Source organism: Myxine glutinosa, chromosome 14 (assembly GCF_964187855.1).
Source record: "Myxine glutinosa chromosome 14, kmMyxGlut1.1, whole genome shotgun sequence".
In the NCBI taxonomy this organism is placed as follows: Eukaryota; Metazoa; Chordata; class Myxini; order Myxiniformes; family Myxinidae; genus Myxine; species Myxine glutinosa.
Window position 1 is genome coordinate 36,133,523 of NC_136274.1, and position 17,445 is coordinate 36,150,967.

Here is a 17,445-nt window from a genome sequence, read left to right on the forward strand (position 1 = left end):
ATATGGCCATCACAAAATATTTTCCTTAATCAATTGGCTCATAGCATAACCAATCTGCAAGTATCTCATCCGAAGATGTATCTCTGAGGAATTTTAATTAAATAAGTCATTTATAAATCAACGAGTTAATTTATTAAATGATTAATCAATAAATCAATATTTCCTTGACAGCCACATCACTTGGTCAGTGTCATGTCCAAATATCAGCTTCCTTACTCAAAAGGTGCCTGAGTTAATGTAATGTAATTACTGTAATAAGATTACTGCAATTACTGTAATGATTACTGTAATTACTGTAATTACCGGAACTGTAATTACTGTAATTACCTCAGGTAATTACCCTAATGTAATTACTGTAATGTAATAAGAAATGTAATTAATTAAATAAGTACTTCATTAATCGTTAATAATGAAATAATTCCTGAATTCTCATTCGATTCACTTGACATTCGAATGTCCCCAAAACGTTGGAGCAAAACGTTGCAACAACGAAAGTGAAACGTTGTAGCGACGTTGTGGAAACGTTAGCAAAACCCAACATTTGAATGTTCCCATTCATTCCAACAACAAGTTCCAACAACAAGTTCCAACAACAAGTTCCAACAACAAGTTCCAACAACAAGTTCCAACAACAAGTTCCAACAGCAAGTTCCAACAACAAGTTCCAACAACAAGTTCCAACAACAAGTTCCAACAAGTTCCAACAGCAAGTTCCAACAGCAAGTTGCAACAACAAGTTCCAACAACAAGTTCCAACAACAAGTTCCAACAACAAGTTCCAACAGCAAGTTCCAACAACAAGTTCCAACAACAAGTTCCAACAGCAAGTTCCAACAACAAGTTCCAACAGCAAGTTCCAACAACAAGTTCCAACAACAAGTTCCAACAACAAGTTCCAACAACAAGTTCCAACAACAAGTTCCAACAAGTTCCAATCCACTAGCTGTTTTATTTGCCAACTTCTCCATAGCCAATGCCATGTGCCTGAGTTCTCGCCCTGCCTTCCAGGTTCCATAAAATGGAAATATTACCATTCCAATCCATTCCCCCATGCTAATAGTTCTTCTCTGCCTAGAATGCAGGATATGCGTTGGTAACTTTGTTAACAGGCGCATGTGTGGAAGCACAAACCCCAGAAAACATGTTCCGAACCATCCCGAGGGAAGATACGGATATGCCTTGTGTCCACATATAAAATACGTATTATTATATGTCCATGTGTTGTCCATTCCCCACATACCTTCCCAATATAAAGCTAAACCCTTCGTGCCATTTGGTCCTAGTGGGACAGGTGTTCTCATCCAGCCTTCTTCGTGACCATAATTGTGGCATTTAGAGGTTCCCATAGACCTGTTATGCGTAGGCGTTTGGGGTCTGGTGATACACATTAATCCTGTTATTTGCTGCTGGACGGTCATGTAAGAGGGCATTTTGTTCTTATCATATGTAGGTCTATAACTGTCCTCAAATTGGTTACAATTATATCCCCCTTTCTTCCATCCCTCTTCCCCGGACAGTTGGCCGTTAAAATCTGATGCTATCAGGGTGTGGGGGAAGCGGCTACATAATTCCGCCCAACCAAAAGGAACTGCCTCCAATGGTACTCCGATCTCACTAGAATGCGGCATTTGTGTACATATCCAACAATTACTTTCATTTGCTATAGCAGCCCTTGTATGGGCTAAATGTAAAAAGTATTAATCCCGTGTAATCCATCGGATTCTAAAGGTGTGTCTTTATCCTTCATCAAACTTCTCTTCTGCTTTTGTCGTTCCGCATGATCATATATCTGTGTATCATTTGCTGGTGTTGCGTTTTGTTCCCTCATTACCCCAAAATAATCCATACAACACAGAGTCCCCACTACCAGAGAACCCATTCCTAGGATAAATATCACCATTTTCAAGGAGTATCTGAAGTAGAAGTCTCTGGTTTCCCTTGATTGGTCGGCTTGTCTTGATACGGTGTTTCCCTTTGTCCCACCTGTATCCATCTGTAAAACATGTGTCTGACTATCATCTTTATCTCTGTTTGTCTCTATGGCTCTCTTTCTTTCTTTTTCTGTCTATCTCTCTCTGTCTGTCTCTCTTTCTCACTTTGTCTCACTCTGTCTATCTCTTTTTGTCTGTCTCTCTCTATGTGTCTGACTCTGACTATCATCTTTATCTCTGTTTGTCTCTATGTCTCTCTTTCTTTCTTTTTCTGTCTATCTCTCTCTGTCTGTCTCTCTTTCTCACTTTGTCTCACTCTGTCTATCTCTTTTTGTCTGTCTCTCTCTATGTGTCTGACTATCATCTTTATCTCTGTTTGTCTCTATGTCTCTCTTTCTTTCTTTTTCTGTCTATCTCTCTCTGTCTGTCTCTCTTTCTCACTTTGTCTCACTCTGTCTATCTCTTTTTGTCTGTCTCTCTCTATGTGTCTGACTATCATCTTTATCTCTGTTTGTCTCTATGTCTCTCTTTCTTTCTTTTTCTGTCTATCTCTCTCTGTCTTTCTCACTTTGTCTCACTCTGTCTATCTCTTTTTGTCTGTCTCTCTCTATGTGTCTGACTATCATCTTTATCTCTGTTTGTCTCTATGTCTCTCTTTCTTTCTTTTTCTGTCTATCTCTCTCTGTCTGTCTCTCTTTCTCACTTTGTCTCACTCTGTCTATCTCTTTTTGTCTGTCTCTCTCTATGTGTCTGACTCTGACTATCATCTTTATCTCTGTTTGTCTCTATGTCTCTCTTTCTTTCTTTTTCTGTCTATCTCTCTCTGTCTGTCTCTCTTTCTCACTTTGTCTCACTCTGTCTATCTCTTTTTGTCTGTCTCTCTCTATGTGTCTGACTATCATCTTTATCTCTGTTTGTCTCTATGTCTCTCTTTCTTTCTTTTTCTGTCTATCTCTCTCTGTCTGTCTCTCTTTCTCACTTTGTCTCTTTGGTCCATTCGCAAAGCCAAAACGAACGACCACAGAACCCTCGCCATTAATATCTATTGTAAGCGTGCCAAATCAATAAGTATCAATTTTTTCTATGAGCCTCGACCAGAGGGTGGTTGTTACTCACAAACACCATTTCCTGTAATTATCTCTCACTAGGGCATGCCCGTACTATATATATATCTAAAATTATATCCCCCGCCGAGCAAGTCGCTGGCTCCAAGTCGAGTGCTTTGAACAAAAAAAGAAGTACTCTAAACGGTGGTTTTTTATTCAACCGTGAAGCATGTCTCAAAGGCTTCTTGATGGACCTGGACAAAATTTGATGCAATTTTTTTTTTTTTTTCTCAATCGCCATCTTTCATCATAATTCTGGACCGGCATGAGGGGGGGGTTGTCTGTCATGAATTTATAGGCATGGCGGGAAAACTGAAAAAAATTATTTATTTAAAACGGGTGTACACGATTGTACACGTGTACGGACGGACCTTACCGAACCGGCAAACAAGTCGCTTCATGCACATCAGTGGTGCGTTTCTTCGTGGCGCGTGTCAGAAGAATTACACAGCGCAGGAAAAATACGTATTTACAGAAATCGTTAAAAAAAAACTCGGATAATCGCTAAAATCGTTGTGGCCGGTGTACCATATTGGAAATATATATATATATAAATATAATTCCGTTTCCCGGTTCCCTGTCGCTCGCCGAGCGCCGATCAAGTCAAGTGCTTCGAACAAGTGCAAAAAAAAAAGTAGTACTTTATCCGTGTCCGGGTGGGTAAACGAGTGTACCGGCCTTACACGTCCTGGAAGCAAGCGGTCGCAAGGTGCACACTTGCTTCGTTTGCTTCCAGGTTACAGTAAGGCCCTTTAATAACCAGCGCAAAAATATGTATTTACAGAAATCATTTAGAAAAAAACGAATAAATTGCTACAGTCGTTTATCGAAATCCCATTCGTGATGGCTCACGCCACCTATATCGCGGCATCGGTGCGCAAAGAAGCCCCAGATCACCTGCTCCCCCATGTATGTACCCATAACTTCCAAGTTCGTAAATCATATTGGACAAGACAAGACACACTCACCTTTTAAAGAAGACTTGCTTGTACAATTGATCGCAGCGGTGCCTCCAAGATTGTCAGGGAATTTACTGGGGGACTCACAGGACTCCAAAGACCGGACACAGGTTACAAAAGGTCTCGTTTATTAAACTGTATTCACTTCATCCAATTACCAAAATGATACCGCATAATATAATGGATCAGGTTAACTCTTTTCGCTGGTCCTTCTCTCCATCCGACACTCCCGTTCGGTCAGCGCTTCACGTAGCAAGTACTCGTTCATTCCATCGTTCCGTCGGGCAGGGCTTCTGAGGACAAGTGTACTTTACTCAACGTTTGCTCTCGTTATATCGCCAAACTGGACTTAATCTCCTCTCCGCTAATGTCCCGAGGTCATGCATCGCACCGAGTCCTGGCATCAGCTCGCTCCCCTCCTGCTGTGATTTCCATTTACACAGCAGGGGGGGGTGCTCTAGCCTGGGGCCTTGACCAGGTGTTTCAAGAGATTACATTGTTCATACACATAAAATGTATCTGCTTTGTTACCAGGTTAATTAATAAGTTACCAGGGCCAATCAATATGTTACACTGAGTTACACTTCCACAATACCATAGGAGGAGAGTTTGGTGAGCAGAGCGGGGTGCCAGACCGTATCAAAGGCACGTGATATGTCGAGGGAGACAGCTCTAATTTCCTGTTTGGCATTGAGGACCTCCCTCCATTGTTGAGACAGCAGAAGCAGCATGTCCAGTGTAGAATGGCCTGGTCTGAATCCAAATTGATGATCAGAGATCAAGCCATTGTAGAAGAGGAAGGATTTGAGATCCGAAGCAATGATGGATTCCATGACTTTGCTGATAATTGGGAGCAGGCTGATTGGTCTGTAGTTGCAAGGATCTGTTTTTGCACATTTTTGTGTAAAGCGGTAATGTTTGCTGATTTCTAAGATGCTGGCAGATGACCTTGAGCAAAAGAGAGGGTGAAAAGAACAGAGAGAGGGTGAGATAGAGCGGCAGAGCAGGATTTTAGGACCCGTGGGCTGATGCCGTCTGGTCCAGTTGCAGAATCAGAGTCGAGGTTTGACAAAAACTTCTCCACCTTGTCAGGAGAGAAGGACACAGAGTCCAGGAGCAGTTGGGTTCGACTGGGAAACGTCGGGACAGAGAGAGATGGGATTGGGGCACAATATTTTGAGGCAAACACAGAGTTGAGGCATTCGGCTTTGTCACGTGCGCTGTCAACTGTGTAGCCATTTGAGGTAAGGGAGGGAATGGAGGGGGAACAAACACCAGAAACGGATTTGACCAAACGCCACCAGGATTTGGAGGAAGGAGACAGGTTTGAAAGTTCAAACTTGAGTGTGGAGAGAGTGCTTCCTGGCACTCCTGAGGGTAGACACACACTTGTTCCGAGCTTGGTGGAAGGAACTGAGATTGCCTTCAGTTGGATTTGCCTTCCAAGAGGCAAAGGCAAGTTGCTTCAGGGCAACTGCCTCACCACAAGATTCAGTGTACCATGGATGGGAGGAAGGGTAAGACAACTGTAGACGAGATGGGATAAATCTGTGCATGAGAGAGAGAGCAGTTTGCTTTGGAAGAATTCCCAGGAAGAATTGATGTCAGAGGCAGTAGAGATGGGAGACCAGTCCAGATGATTGATGGCTGCTTGCAGACCGTGCCAGTCAGCCTGAGTGAAATGCCAGACTCGTCGGCGCTGAGGAGGCTCTATGAGAATGGCCAGAGAGATGTCCACTTTAACAAGCACATGATCAGAAGAAGAGCAACAGACATTTGCAGGGAAGTTTGTCATGACAAAGTCTAGAAGAGAAGATACTCCATTGACTGAGATCCGGGTAGGGAAATTGACAGATTGTGTCAGTCCCAATGAGTCGCAGAAGTCCTTTGCTGAGGGGCCTTTGCTGGTGAGAGAGGAACCCACACCCAGCCAGCTGGCACGATGACAGTTGAAGTCGCCACATATGAGGAAGAGAGAGTTTGGATGAGTTGATAGAAGTTGGTCCATGTTGTCAGACAGCGAAATGTAAATGGAGTCATCACTGTTTGGAGGATGGTACAGAACACATATGAACAAAAGGTGGGAGCGGAGAGGAAGCCGTAGCCAGAGGTACTCCTGGGGGTGGGGTGGAGAGAGGGCAGTGCAAGGAGAGTGAGTAAGAGAGTTTTTGATAAAGATAGCAACCCCACCACCAGGACGAGGCTCAGGTCTATCATACCGGAGGAGGGAGTAACCAGGAAGAGGTATTAAGGAATCAGAGACATCTTGAAGGAGGAAAGTTTCTGTTAAGCAGATCAAGTCTGGATTGTCAGAAGCAACCTGAATGGAGAGATCAATCAGGTTTGAGCGAAGGCCCCAGATGTTTGAGGTCCATACCGTTAATGTGGAGAGAGGAGGAGCATCGGGTGTAGGACAGGGGAGGGGTGGGGTAGGGTCATATGAAGGATGAGAGTGGGAGGTAGGGAGAGCAGTTGATAGTGTGTCAGAGATTACAGAAGATTTACAAGAGAGGGAAGGATGAGGAGGACGAAAGGTTTGATGGTGATGGGATAAGGCACAGTGAGGGGTTGTTTGAGGGGGGGGGGGGGGGGAAGAGGAAAGTAGAAGGTTGGGGGAGGTGGAGGTATGAGATAGAAGGGAGACGAAGTGGGGAGGAGGCAGATTTGAAGAGGAGGTGGGAGTGGGGAGAATTTGGGAGGGATGGTTGGGGGGGGGAGATTAGAAGGGGAGGGGTTGGGGGGGAGTTTTGAATGGGAGGGGCAAGGGGGGAGTTTTGGAGGGGAGGGGCATGGAGGGAGTTTAGGAGAGGAGGGGCAAGGGGGGAGTTTAGGAGGGGAGGGGCAAGGGGGGAGTTTAGGAGGGGAGGGGCAAGGGGAGAGATTTGGAGGGGAGGGGCAAGGGGGGAGATTTGGAGGGGAGGGTCAAGGGGGGAGTTTAGAAAGTGGATGATTAATGAAAGATGAACCTTTATAACAAATTGGGTTTCTTGTGATTTTCAAGTTAGCGATCCGTTTAAGAACGATGGAGGAGGGGTGGAATGAATGTGAATTTAGAGCATATAGTGATTTAGAGTTATAAGAGATTGAATTTTTTTTTGAAATGGAATGAGTTGGAGAGGAAATTGAAAAAAGCCTTTTAAATAGGAAGAAAAACAGCGTGTTGTAATAAACCACTGAATAAAACACTGCAGGGGAAAGTTTAAACATATTTAAACAGAACCGTGAAGAACAATCTTATATTCACAAAAATACCAACGGGGAGAGGGCCGAGATGGACAACCACGAGTCAAGTGAACAGACGAAAAGGTGGAAGGCAAGGAGATAATGGGGGCGGGGCGAGAGAGCGCATGTGGGCAGAATCACACGATGGGACAACTTCACACGTGGAGAATGGGAAATAAATGTTTTTTGTTTTTTTCGGGGGGGGGGGGGGGGGGTTAAAACGTGAGACACAGAGTCGATGTACGGGAAGTTCGGGGGAGAAAGGGAAATCTAAAAACCTAGCAAAAACAGCGAAGGAAGAAACAAACTTTGACAGGGGACAGGGGAAGCCTGAGGAAAGGCCGCAACACGCGCGGCAAACAAACGATTAATTTATGAAAGATAAACACCGAGAAACTTCCAAGGGACACACTATAGGTTCACACACCGAAAGATAAATACAGTTTCGACAAAATACAATTGTGAACAATGACTTAACTTTGAAAACGTGGAGAACGTGTGCAGCTTCGAAAAATCCCTGCCGTCGTCTCCAAGATCTCGCGAGATGAATTTTGGTTATACAATCAGTCAAACATGTGTATAGGAAGGTTATAGCTTTGTGTGATCAAAGTGTGTACATGTATGCTTTGTGGCAGGTGAAGTGCAATGAGCAACCTAATCGTGTTGAGATCTACGAGAAGACGGTGGAGGTTCTCGAGCCAGAAGTCACTAAACTCATGAATTTCATGTACTTCCAGGTTTGTGTTAATTATCTCCATTGATTGTATGATGAGTCCCAGCTATTAAGGATGTACATTTTAATATAAACCAATCCAATTTAAAACTGCCTTGGGCATTGTTTTGTCATCTTTTCTGGATAATAACGAGGTGTTATTTTATGATGTGCGTTTCTGTGATGGTGTGCGGTTGTTGTGCAGCGCAAGGCGATTGAGCGTTTCTGCGAGGAGGTGAAGAGACTTTGCCACGCCGAACGGCGCAAAGATTTTGTATCGGAGGCATATCTGCTCACCTTGGGAAAATTCATCAACATGTTTGCCGTGCTTGATGAGCTGAAGAACATGAAGTCTAGTGTGAAGAATGATCACTCAGCTTATAAAAGGTGTGTTCTGCTGGCATGTACACCTTGCCGTGACGCTACCTCTTTTTGCTTTGCTTGGCTTTATCCTAGCCTATAAAAGTTCACAAAAGCCTTTGCTGCTGGTTTGAGGTTGACTGCAGACGTTTATAAATAAAAGACAGGTAAATAGATGTGGATTATTAATTTTTGTGGGAATTTGCCTTTTTATTGCATTGATAACCATAACTTATCATGTTTCCTGCTTTACTTAAAAAAAATAAAAATCAAAGCTTTACTTGATGTGCTTAAAATCTGCAAAATCTAAAAGATTGCTGCAAATGAGGTAACAGAGGGTGGAACGAAAAGTAAATATGAAATTTCCCAAATGAAGCATCAAACCTGTCAATTTAAACTATCAGCCGCACTTTATGGTGATTTGCCTTTTGCGGCCGCCTGCATCAGACTGTTGTGGATCTTTTAAAAGATGGATGAAAGACTGAAAGTGTAAGAACATGAACCACGTATTATAAGACATGTTGATCAAGGTGGCAACGCCAATATCAATAATTGTATCATTGGTTAGTTTGGTGATGAAGTTTCGAAAGTATATTTATTACAATGTGTGGCTATTGTATTGGTGTAAATGTGCTCATCTCTCAATTTAATTTTGATTTGGTTTTGAGCAAACTTCAGGGTTTTTGGGGTATTTTGGGTCTTTAAGGGTCTTGGGATATTTTGGGTCTCCAGGTGTATTTTGGGTCTCCAGGTGTATTTTGGGTCTCCAGGGTGTTTTCGGTCTTCTGGATCTTTTCGCTCTTCTGGATCTTTTTGGTCTTCGGGGTATTTAAGGGTCTTCAGTGTCTTTGAGTCTTTGGGATATTTTGGGTCTTTGAGGTCTTTAAGGGTCTTCTGTGTATTTTGGGTTTTCAGGGTCTTTTCAGTCTTTTGGGTCTTCAAGGGTCTCAGTCCTTCAGGCTCTTTTGGGTCCTCTGGGTCCTTGGGGTCTTCGGGGTCCTTGGAGTATTTTGGGTCTTTTAACCGGTGTACACACAGCCGTGTTCGAAGATTGCCCATTAAACCCCCACTCAAATCCCTCCTAAAGCGCAACTCAAAGCCTTTAAAACCTTCCCCTATGAAGAGGAACAGACACATAAACACACAAATACACAGTTTTATATGGTAGATGAGGTTGCACAAACTATGTCTTTCCAATGGGAGATCAGGTTACAGTTTAGTTTGCATGGCTGTGAATGGTGACCTTATTACAAGTTTGTTGTGTAGGGCAGCACAGTTTTTACGCAAGATGGCTGATCCCCAAGCTATTCAAGAATCTCAAAACTTGTCCCTTTTCCTGGCGAGTCACAATAAGATCACTCAGGTATGTACAATCTCATCTGTTAAGCTTGGTGTGGGGGCTTTCCTTTCTTTAATTTCCTTACCTGGTTGAATGGTTTGATGTGTGGGTGAAAATCTGATTGAGGTTCATGCGTTTGGTCATGTCCTGGAGCTGGGTGGTGTGCACAGACTTTGCAGCAACAACTCGAGGTGATTCATGGATATGAGGAGCTGTTGGCGGACATTGTTAATCTAAGTGTAGAACACTTTGAGAACCGCATGTACCTTACACCTGGAGAGAAGCACATGCTCCTGAAGGTATGTGTCTTCACAGCTACTCGGGTTGGCCATTTTGTACAATTCAAACGATGCCTGGTAAATCGAAAATGGTGACTTGGTGCTTCTTACGATTAAAACTAAATTAATTTGGCTGAGCCATATATTTGTCACTTTATTGATGTCACATGACTGATGCAAGTTGCTTTGTAAGTTTGCTAAATAATGTGGTTTAATTGAATTAAAAAACAGCATCCAGATTGTGCCCTTTTGCTTGCCAACTTTGCTGCATTATGAATTGACAGAGCACCTGTTCTCCTTTCTGGCACAGGTTATGGGCTTTGGACTTTTTCTCATGGATGGCGACAAAAGCAGCATCTACAAACTCGACGCCAAGAAGAGGATCAACATTGGGAAGATAGACAAGTTCTTCAAGGTTAGGACCATTGAGCTTGTACGTTCGATATTATTATAATAATAAACAAGTACAAAAAGTTTTAATTAAAACAAAAGCCACGTCGATGTTACACAATGCCTAGATGCAGCTGTGCCTATAACGTCGATGTTATAGGCACAGGACATTCCTATTGATTCGATTACTTGATGTTATTTTTGTGCAAAGTGAAAATATATCTCGGCAATTTCCCGTGTGTGGCGACGAATTTTTAATATATCTCGGCATTTTCCCGTCTGTTATTTCAGGCGGTGTATGACTGACCATGCCGCGATTTAAAAAATATATATCTCGGCAATTTCCCGTGTGTGGCGACACGTGAACGAAGCTATGCTCCTCTCTCCACATTATTGTGACGACATATAAATTAAATATTTCATCGTGACGATTGTCATCAAATGGACGAATTTTTAATACTAGGGCGTGCCCGTACGTGGGTGCAAAAAAACATGCGTGCAAACAACAACAACAAAAAAAAACTTTGAAACCACGTGGCAGTAACGACCACAGAACCCCCCGCCCCCTCTATTTACATGAAATGGTTTGGTCCATTCGCAAAGCCAAAGCGAACGGCTTGCGAGTACGGTAGAACCCACCCCCTCTATTTACATGAAATGGTTTGGTCCATTCGCAAAGCCAAAGCGAACGGCTTGCGAGTACGGTGACCATACCTTGGGAACCACTTGTCCGATTAATTTCAAACCTTGAAAAGGCACATCCTCGGGTCCCCAGCAATATACCTGGCAAGTTTCAAGTATATCGGACCCGTGGTTGTCGAGAAACAGCGGTCACAGACACACAGACACACACACATACACACACACATACACACAGAGATTACTGGAATTATAGATAGATATCTCGGCATTTTCCCGTCTGTTATTTCGGGCGGTGTATGACTGACCATGCCGCGATTTAAACAAAATATATATATATCTCGGCATTTTCCCGTCTCTTATTTCGGGCGGTGTATGACTGACCATGCCGCGATTTAAAAAAAAAAAATCTCAATGGACTTGAAGTTACAGGCCTTTGAGAATTCATTTCGTTCTATAAAGGGCAACTTTCATCGGATTTTCTTCCCGTTTTTTTTCAACCGAGTCTAAAACTATGCTAGCGACTGTGAAAAATGAAATGATATATCGAATTTGATTTGAAATAAAACTGTGTGAGAGAGGAAGACACCACGGGCCTACAAAACAGGCCTCAAAGCTATGCGAGTTAATAAAATGGTGGATATTTGTTTATATGAAGGCTCTCCCAGAATGGGTGGAGCTATGGTTCCCAGAATGGGTGGAGCTTTGAGGTTTTGTCTTCTCTGCAAGAACAAGAAGAAGAACAAGAAGAACAACAACAACAGCAGAGGGCACTCTATGAGCAGCGTCGCGGCTAAAAATTAATAAACCGACGTGCCACTTTATAACTGCAGGCAGTTATGACCAGGTTCTAAGCTGCCCTGCTTTGATACAACCCAGCTTTGATCAAACACTTGACCCTTGACATCCTCTTTATAAAACTGAATTCAGAATTTGATTTAATTATGATGTCATAATGAAGGCACCGATGATGCCATCGTTGACACTTATTCCCATGCGACGTACTTGACAATGAGCCATATTTAATTTTTTTCCATGCAGCGTTTTCTAAGAAAGAGGTCCAGAAAGTTTTTCCTTTTCTTTCCAACATGCTGGCGCATCATCTGACCAATGACGTCATTAATTATTATTAAAATATTCCAAGTAATTAGATGCATCATGGAAACGTTGTGATTGGAAATGTTATGGTGAAAATGTTGTCAATTGGACCCGCGGTTGCCAAAAAAATGAATTTGAAAGGGAATAAACCTGCAAAAATGTGGTGGAAGATAAAGAACGAGGAGAATAAGCATAACAAAAACAATATGTTTCCCAGTCTGGAATGGAACCATAAGAAAAATAACAAGAGGGAGAATTTCTTTGCAATACCTGTCCCCTATTGGTCCCAATGAATGTTGTTCCAAGCACTTGGCATTTGTGAGCCATTTACAGAAGGACAAATTGTTTTAGGTGTGCAAAGTGACAGAATAAGTTGCAGTTTCTGTAACTTATTATCATAATAAATCCATGCACCAAGTTTCAGTTCATTATGCTAAAGGGTAAAGAGAAAAAGTCTAAAACTGACCCATGTATAATATGTGATATTTTCTCAGTCCATAAAGGGCACAACTCCCTGAAAAATTTGCGAAACGCCCCCGAAAGGGAGCCAACGGCTTATCCAGTGTTGGGAGGATATGTGTCAAAAATGGAATGAGATGTTTACTTCTGGAATATTAAGAATATTTTTGGGCATTTTAAAATGCTATTACATTTCATCTGACTTGCCCATATTACTAGTCCTAACTAGAATATTTAATAAACTTATTGTTATACATTTGTAGTTATCAATACATTGTGTAACTTCATTTCAGGGATCAGTTTTAACAGACCAGCAAACATGTTTCATGCAACTTTTCTATTGCACAAGTACTGGAAAAATATGTTGTGGAAATTTCCTGTGGAAAGAATTATTATCCAGATTATTAATGTGATTATTCAGAATTTTTTTTTTTGTTGGATCCTTTGTTTCTGACCATTTTTAAAATTGACATACCTGAAAACTCCTATATACCCATTTCATTGCTTTCTGCTAGAAAATAGCATGTCTTTCACATATCCGCACCACTAGTAAGGAGATGGTGTCTCCTAAAAAAAACACCCACTAGCTTTGGACCGGATCGAGTCATACCAAAGACTTAAAGGGCCACAGACACAGAAAATAATGTTTGGGTTAATTTATAGATATGGCCTCACTTAACACTTAACCATTGTTCGTTTTTTGAATAACAATCTTGGAAGGAAGATATTAATGTTTTTTGGTGTCCCTTTACGCTCGATTGGCCCTGCCCCCAAAAAACGATGATTTGATTACCCACGTGATCCACTGTCATCTTGAGGATATTTTTTGCTGTGGGTAGTTTTTTGTCCCCCGTCGCACCGCGGAGCGAAAGGGGGACTATGGTTTTCCCCTCCGTCCGTGTGTCCGTCCGTCCGTCCATCCGTCCGTGCGTGCATGTGTGCGTGCGGGCGTGCGTAAGCGAAGGACCGCATTCAAATTTGGTGTGTGGGTGCAACCCACGTCAAAATACAAGATGGCCGCCGCCATGTATGTCTGATGCCATGTATGTCTGAACCTTGTGAGCTGAATATCTTGAAAAATAAGCGAAGTACCAACTTCCAATCTGGTGTGTGGGTGTATCGAGACGCAAGGAAGAACGCTATTGAAAATTGGGTCGCCACATCAAAATCCAAGATGGCCGCCGCCATGTATATGTCTGAACTTTGTGAGCGAAATATCTTGAAAAATAAGCGAAGTACCAACTTCTAATCTGGTGTGTGGGTGTATCTAGGCACAAGGAAGTACACTATTGAAGATTGGGTCGCCACGTCAAAATCCAAGATGGCCGCCGCCATGTATGTCTGAACCTTGTGAGCGGAATATATTGAAAAATAAGCGAAGTACCAACTTCTAATCTGGTGTGTGGGTGTATCTAGGCATAAGGAAGAACGCTATTGAAAATTGGGTCGCCACGTCAAAATCCAAGATGGCCGCCTTGCGTCTTCCACTTTGTCAACTCACATCACTTCACCGACGGGGGACCTAGGCGTAACGCTTGTTGTCGCACAGCGGAGCGAAAGCGGGACTATGGTTTTCCCCTCAGTCCGTGTGTCCGTCCGTCCGTGCGTGCGTGCGTGCGTGCGTGCGTGCATGCGTAAGCGAAGGACTGCATTCGAATTTGATGTGTGGGTGCAACCCACGTCAAAATCCAAGATGGCCGCCGCCATGTATGTCTGATGCCATGTATGTCTGAACCTTGTGAGATGACTATCTTGAAAAATAAGCGAAGTACTAACTTCTAATCTGGTGTGTGGGTGTATCTAGGCACATGGAAGAACGCTGTTTAAAATTGGGTCGCCACGTCAAAATCCAAGATGGCCGCCACCATATATTTGTCTGAACTTTGTGAGTGAAATATCTTGAAAAATAAGCAAGGTACCAACTTCTAATCTTGTGTTTGGGTGTATCTAGGCACAAGGAAGAAGGCTATTGAAAATTGGGTCGCCACGTCAAAATCCAAGATTGCCGCCGCCATGTATGTCTGAACCTTGTGAGCGGAATATCTTGAAAAATAAGCGAAGTACCAACTTCTAATCTGGTATGTGGGTGTATCTAGGCATAAGGACGAACGCTATTAAAAATTGGGTCGCCACGTCAAAATCCAAGATGGCCACCTCCATGTATGTCTGACCCTTGTGAGCGAATTATCATATCATCCCATGTTTTCTGCGTTTTCCACTTTGTCAACTCGCATCACTTCACCGACGGGGGACCTAGGCGTAACGCTTGTTATAATTATTTTGACCATCAAAGGATTCTTGATCAGAAAATCAGATCAGAACATATTTGTCAAATTCACTTTTTGACGAGTCTGGAGCGAGTTGTATGGCCATTGTTTGTTGCGTGCTGAGACAACCTTGCCTTTGATTACGTCACGCAGATGACGTCATGACCATCTCAATTTTTAGGAGTGATACCTGACGGGTTTGCTTTTTAAACTGTAACACCCCAAAAAAAGTATTTGAATTAAAAACCATGTCCAGTTCTTTATTACTTAAAAATCAATATAATCGCATCAAAAAAAATATTCTGTGCCTGTGGACGCCATTTTTGACGTCGCTGGTACCCATAATACCCCGGGAAGTGGCGGCATTTCCCCCGCATGCGTGTGTGTGCATGTGCAGCTTCATTATGCACCTTAGGCCATGTATTAAGAAGAAGAAAACGACACACAAACTTGTTCTGTAACTTATCATAATAAAGCCATTTACCAAGTTTCAGTTGAATATGTTAAAGGGTATGGGAAAAAAAGTCTGAAAAACCACAGGTGGGGTGGGCAGTTGGACGGATAGCAAACCTAGTCCCCTCCAGTGAAACTAGTAGGGGACAAATAATATGAGTTCCCTGACAACGAACTTAGGCTGTGACGGGCCTCATGGCCTCCTACGTCAGCCCTATTATTACCAACCAATGGTTGTTTGTCCGTGCACTATCCTTTTCAAATGTTGAACATCAAGCAAGGAAGCAGCACATGCCATTTTTAGTCTTTGATATGCTGGGGCTGGGGTTCAAAGCGCTGACATCCCGCACTCAGAGCGGACGCTCTAACCATTATTCCACCGAGGCTGGTTTATATTACATATACCCACTATCGTTTGTGGTGCTCACCATTGTATTAAACTTTACCAAACCAATTGATGTCCTTTTATTGAGCCTTCTCATTACATTACAGCAACTACAGGTGGTGCCATTGTTTGGAGACATGCAGATTGAGCTGGCTCGTTATATCCAGACAAGTGCCCATTATGACGAGAACAAGTCACGGTAAGACTTTTTTTTTTTCTCTGTTTCAGATAAATCTTTTCCACAGTTTTTAATATTCATATCCTTTATTCCTGTCCTAAACTTTACTTGGTGGGGTCCATTTTGAGGAATTATTATTTTATTTGATGCCACGATGGTGTAAACAACGCAATGTCGTGCTTTTTATTCATCAATGTATTCCAGGTGGACATGTATCGGGCAGAGCAGCAGCCCTCAATACAACATCTGTGAGCAGATGGGCCACATCCGTGAAGAGCACATCCGCTTCACGTCCGAGCTGGCCCGGCATAGCAACATTGAGGTAAGAACACTGTGCTGCTGCCTCAAGGATTGCCCTTTACATCAGTATTGAACAATAACGCTGTTGTATTGCACTTTTATATCTCTAATGGTGGCACGTGCACCAACAGTCCATTTTAAGTGCTTTCACAATTGGAAAGGTCTGACGAAGGTTGCCCATTTACCTATACACAGGTCGTAAAGGCGTCTGGGCAGGAAAGCATAAAGTCGGACTTGCAGCAGCGCGAGCTATGTGACCTCGCCCTTCGAGGCCTGCAGTTGCTTGCTCGCTGGAGTGCACAGGTTATGGAGGTGGTGAGTCTGGAAATGGTTTTGACTTTGACGGAACTTTTATTGTTGTGATTATTTTCTTCCCCTCTGCCCCGAAAGATGGATGGAGGTTGTGTTTTCACCTCGGTCTGTTTGTCTGTCTGTCTGTCTGTTTGTGAACAGGATATCTCAAAAAATTGTAGACAGATTCGGATGAAAATTGGTGGTGAGGTTGGATATGTGAAAGGACGAAATTATTAGATTTTGGTAAAGATCTGGATCCCGATTTGAATCCAAGAATTTTTATGTGATTCTTCACCATTATGTGAGATAGGGAGAAACGTTATACAGCATTATATCTCAAAAGGTTGTGGACGGATTTGGACGAAACTTGTTGGACAGGTTGGGTGTGTGATATGGAAGAATGGATTCGATTTTGGAGAACATTCGAATCAGGATCAGAGAACTTAAATTTTTTAAAAGTGATTCTTCACCATTGAGTGGTAGGGCCAAAAACGGTATATAGCATGATGTTTCAAAAAGTTGTGAACGGATTATGACAGAACTTGGTGGATGAGTTCATTAGGCGACAATAACGAGCTGATTAGATTTAGGTTTAAGTCTGAATCCAGATCCGACCTATCAGTGGGATACAAAACGTAACCTGTTCAGCTTGGTGGAGGTATGCTCTCTACTGAGTGCCGTTCTCGTTTGAATTGTGTTCTTTCAATCGTGCTGGTGTTGCATTTTCTTGATGGTTGATTGTTGACATTTACTTTTTGCTCTGCATACAGTATTCCTGGAAGCTTGTTCACCCAACAGACAAGTTCTCCAACAAGGAGTGTCCTGATAATGCAGAAGAGTATGAGAGAGCCACACGTTACAACTATACCAGCGATGAGAAGTTTGCACTTGTTGAGGTTTGTAATGCTCTGCGGATGCCCTCCGTACCCACCTCAGAGTCCCATGGCTTGATGATGATGATGATGATAATGATGATGGTGATGATGATAGCAAGAGGCTAATGAGGAAGGAAATGTCTGTACTTGTAAGATTTGTAGAATGACATCATATAACTCCATTGTTGAATGTAATGTAA

At 42.7% G+C, this 17,445-nt stretch overlaps 1 protein-coding gene across 4 annotated transcripts in view; it reads left to right on the forward strand.

The window, feature by feature from the left end:
* LOC137415830 (cytoplasmic FMR1-interacting protein 2-like) overlaps positions 1 to 17,445 on the forward strand; it is a 57,180-nt gene that overhangs the window by 22,313 nt on the left and 17,422 nt on the right. For all 4 annotated transcript variants that reach the window (XM_068101352.2, XM_068101349.2, XM_068101351.2 and 1 more), the window contains exons 6-14: positions 7,854 to 7,955; positions 8,136 to 8,317; positions 9,557 to 9,653; positions 9,800 to 9,928; positions 10,218 to 10,322; positions 15,706 to 15,797; positions 15,981 to 16,098; positions 16,272 to 16,391; positions 17,141 to 17,266. In XM_068101352.2, the coding sequence (XP_067957453.2) occupies positions 7,854 to 7,955; positions 8,136 to 8,317; positions 9,557 to 9,653; positions 9,800 to 9,928; positions 10,218 to 10,322; positions 15,706 to 15,797; positions 15,981 to 16,098; positions 16,272 to 16,391; positions 17,141 to 17,266 (1,071 nt within the window). The remainder of the gene's footprint in view (positions 1 to 7,853; positions 7,956 to 8,135; positions 8,318 to 9,556; positions 9,654 to 9,799; positions 9,929 to 10,217; positions 10,323 to 15,705; positions 15,798 to 15,980; positions 16,099 to 16,271; positions 16,392 to 17,140; positions 17,267 to 17,445) is intronic.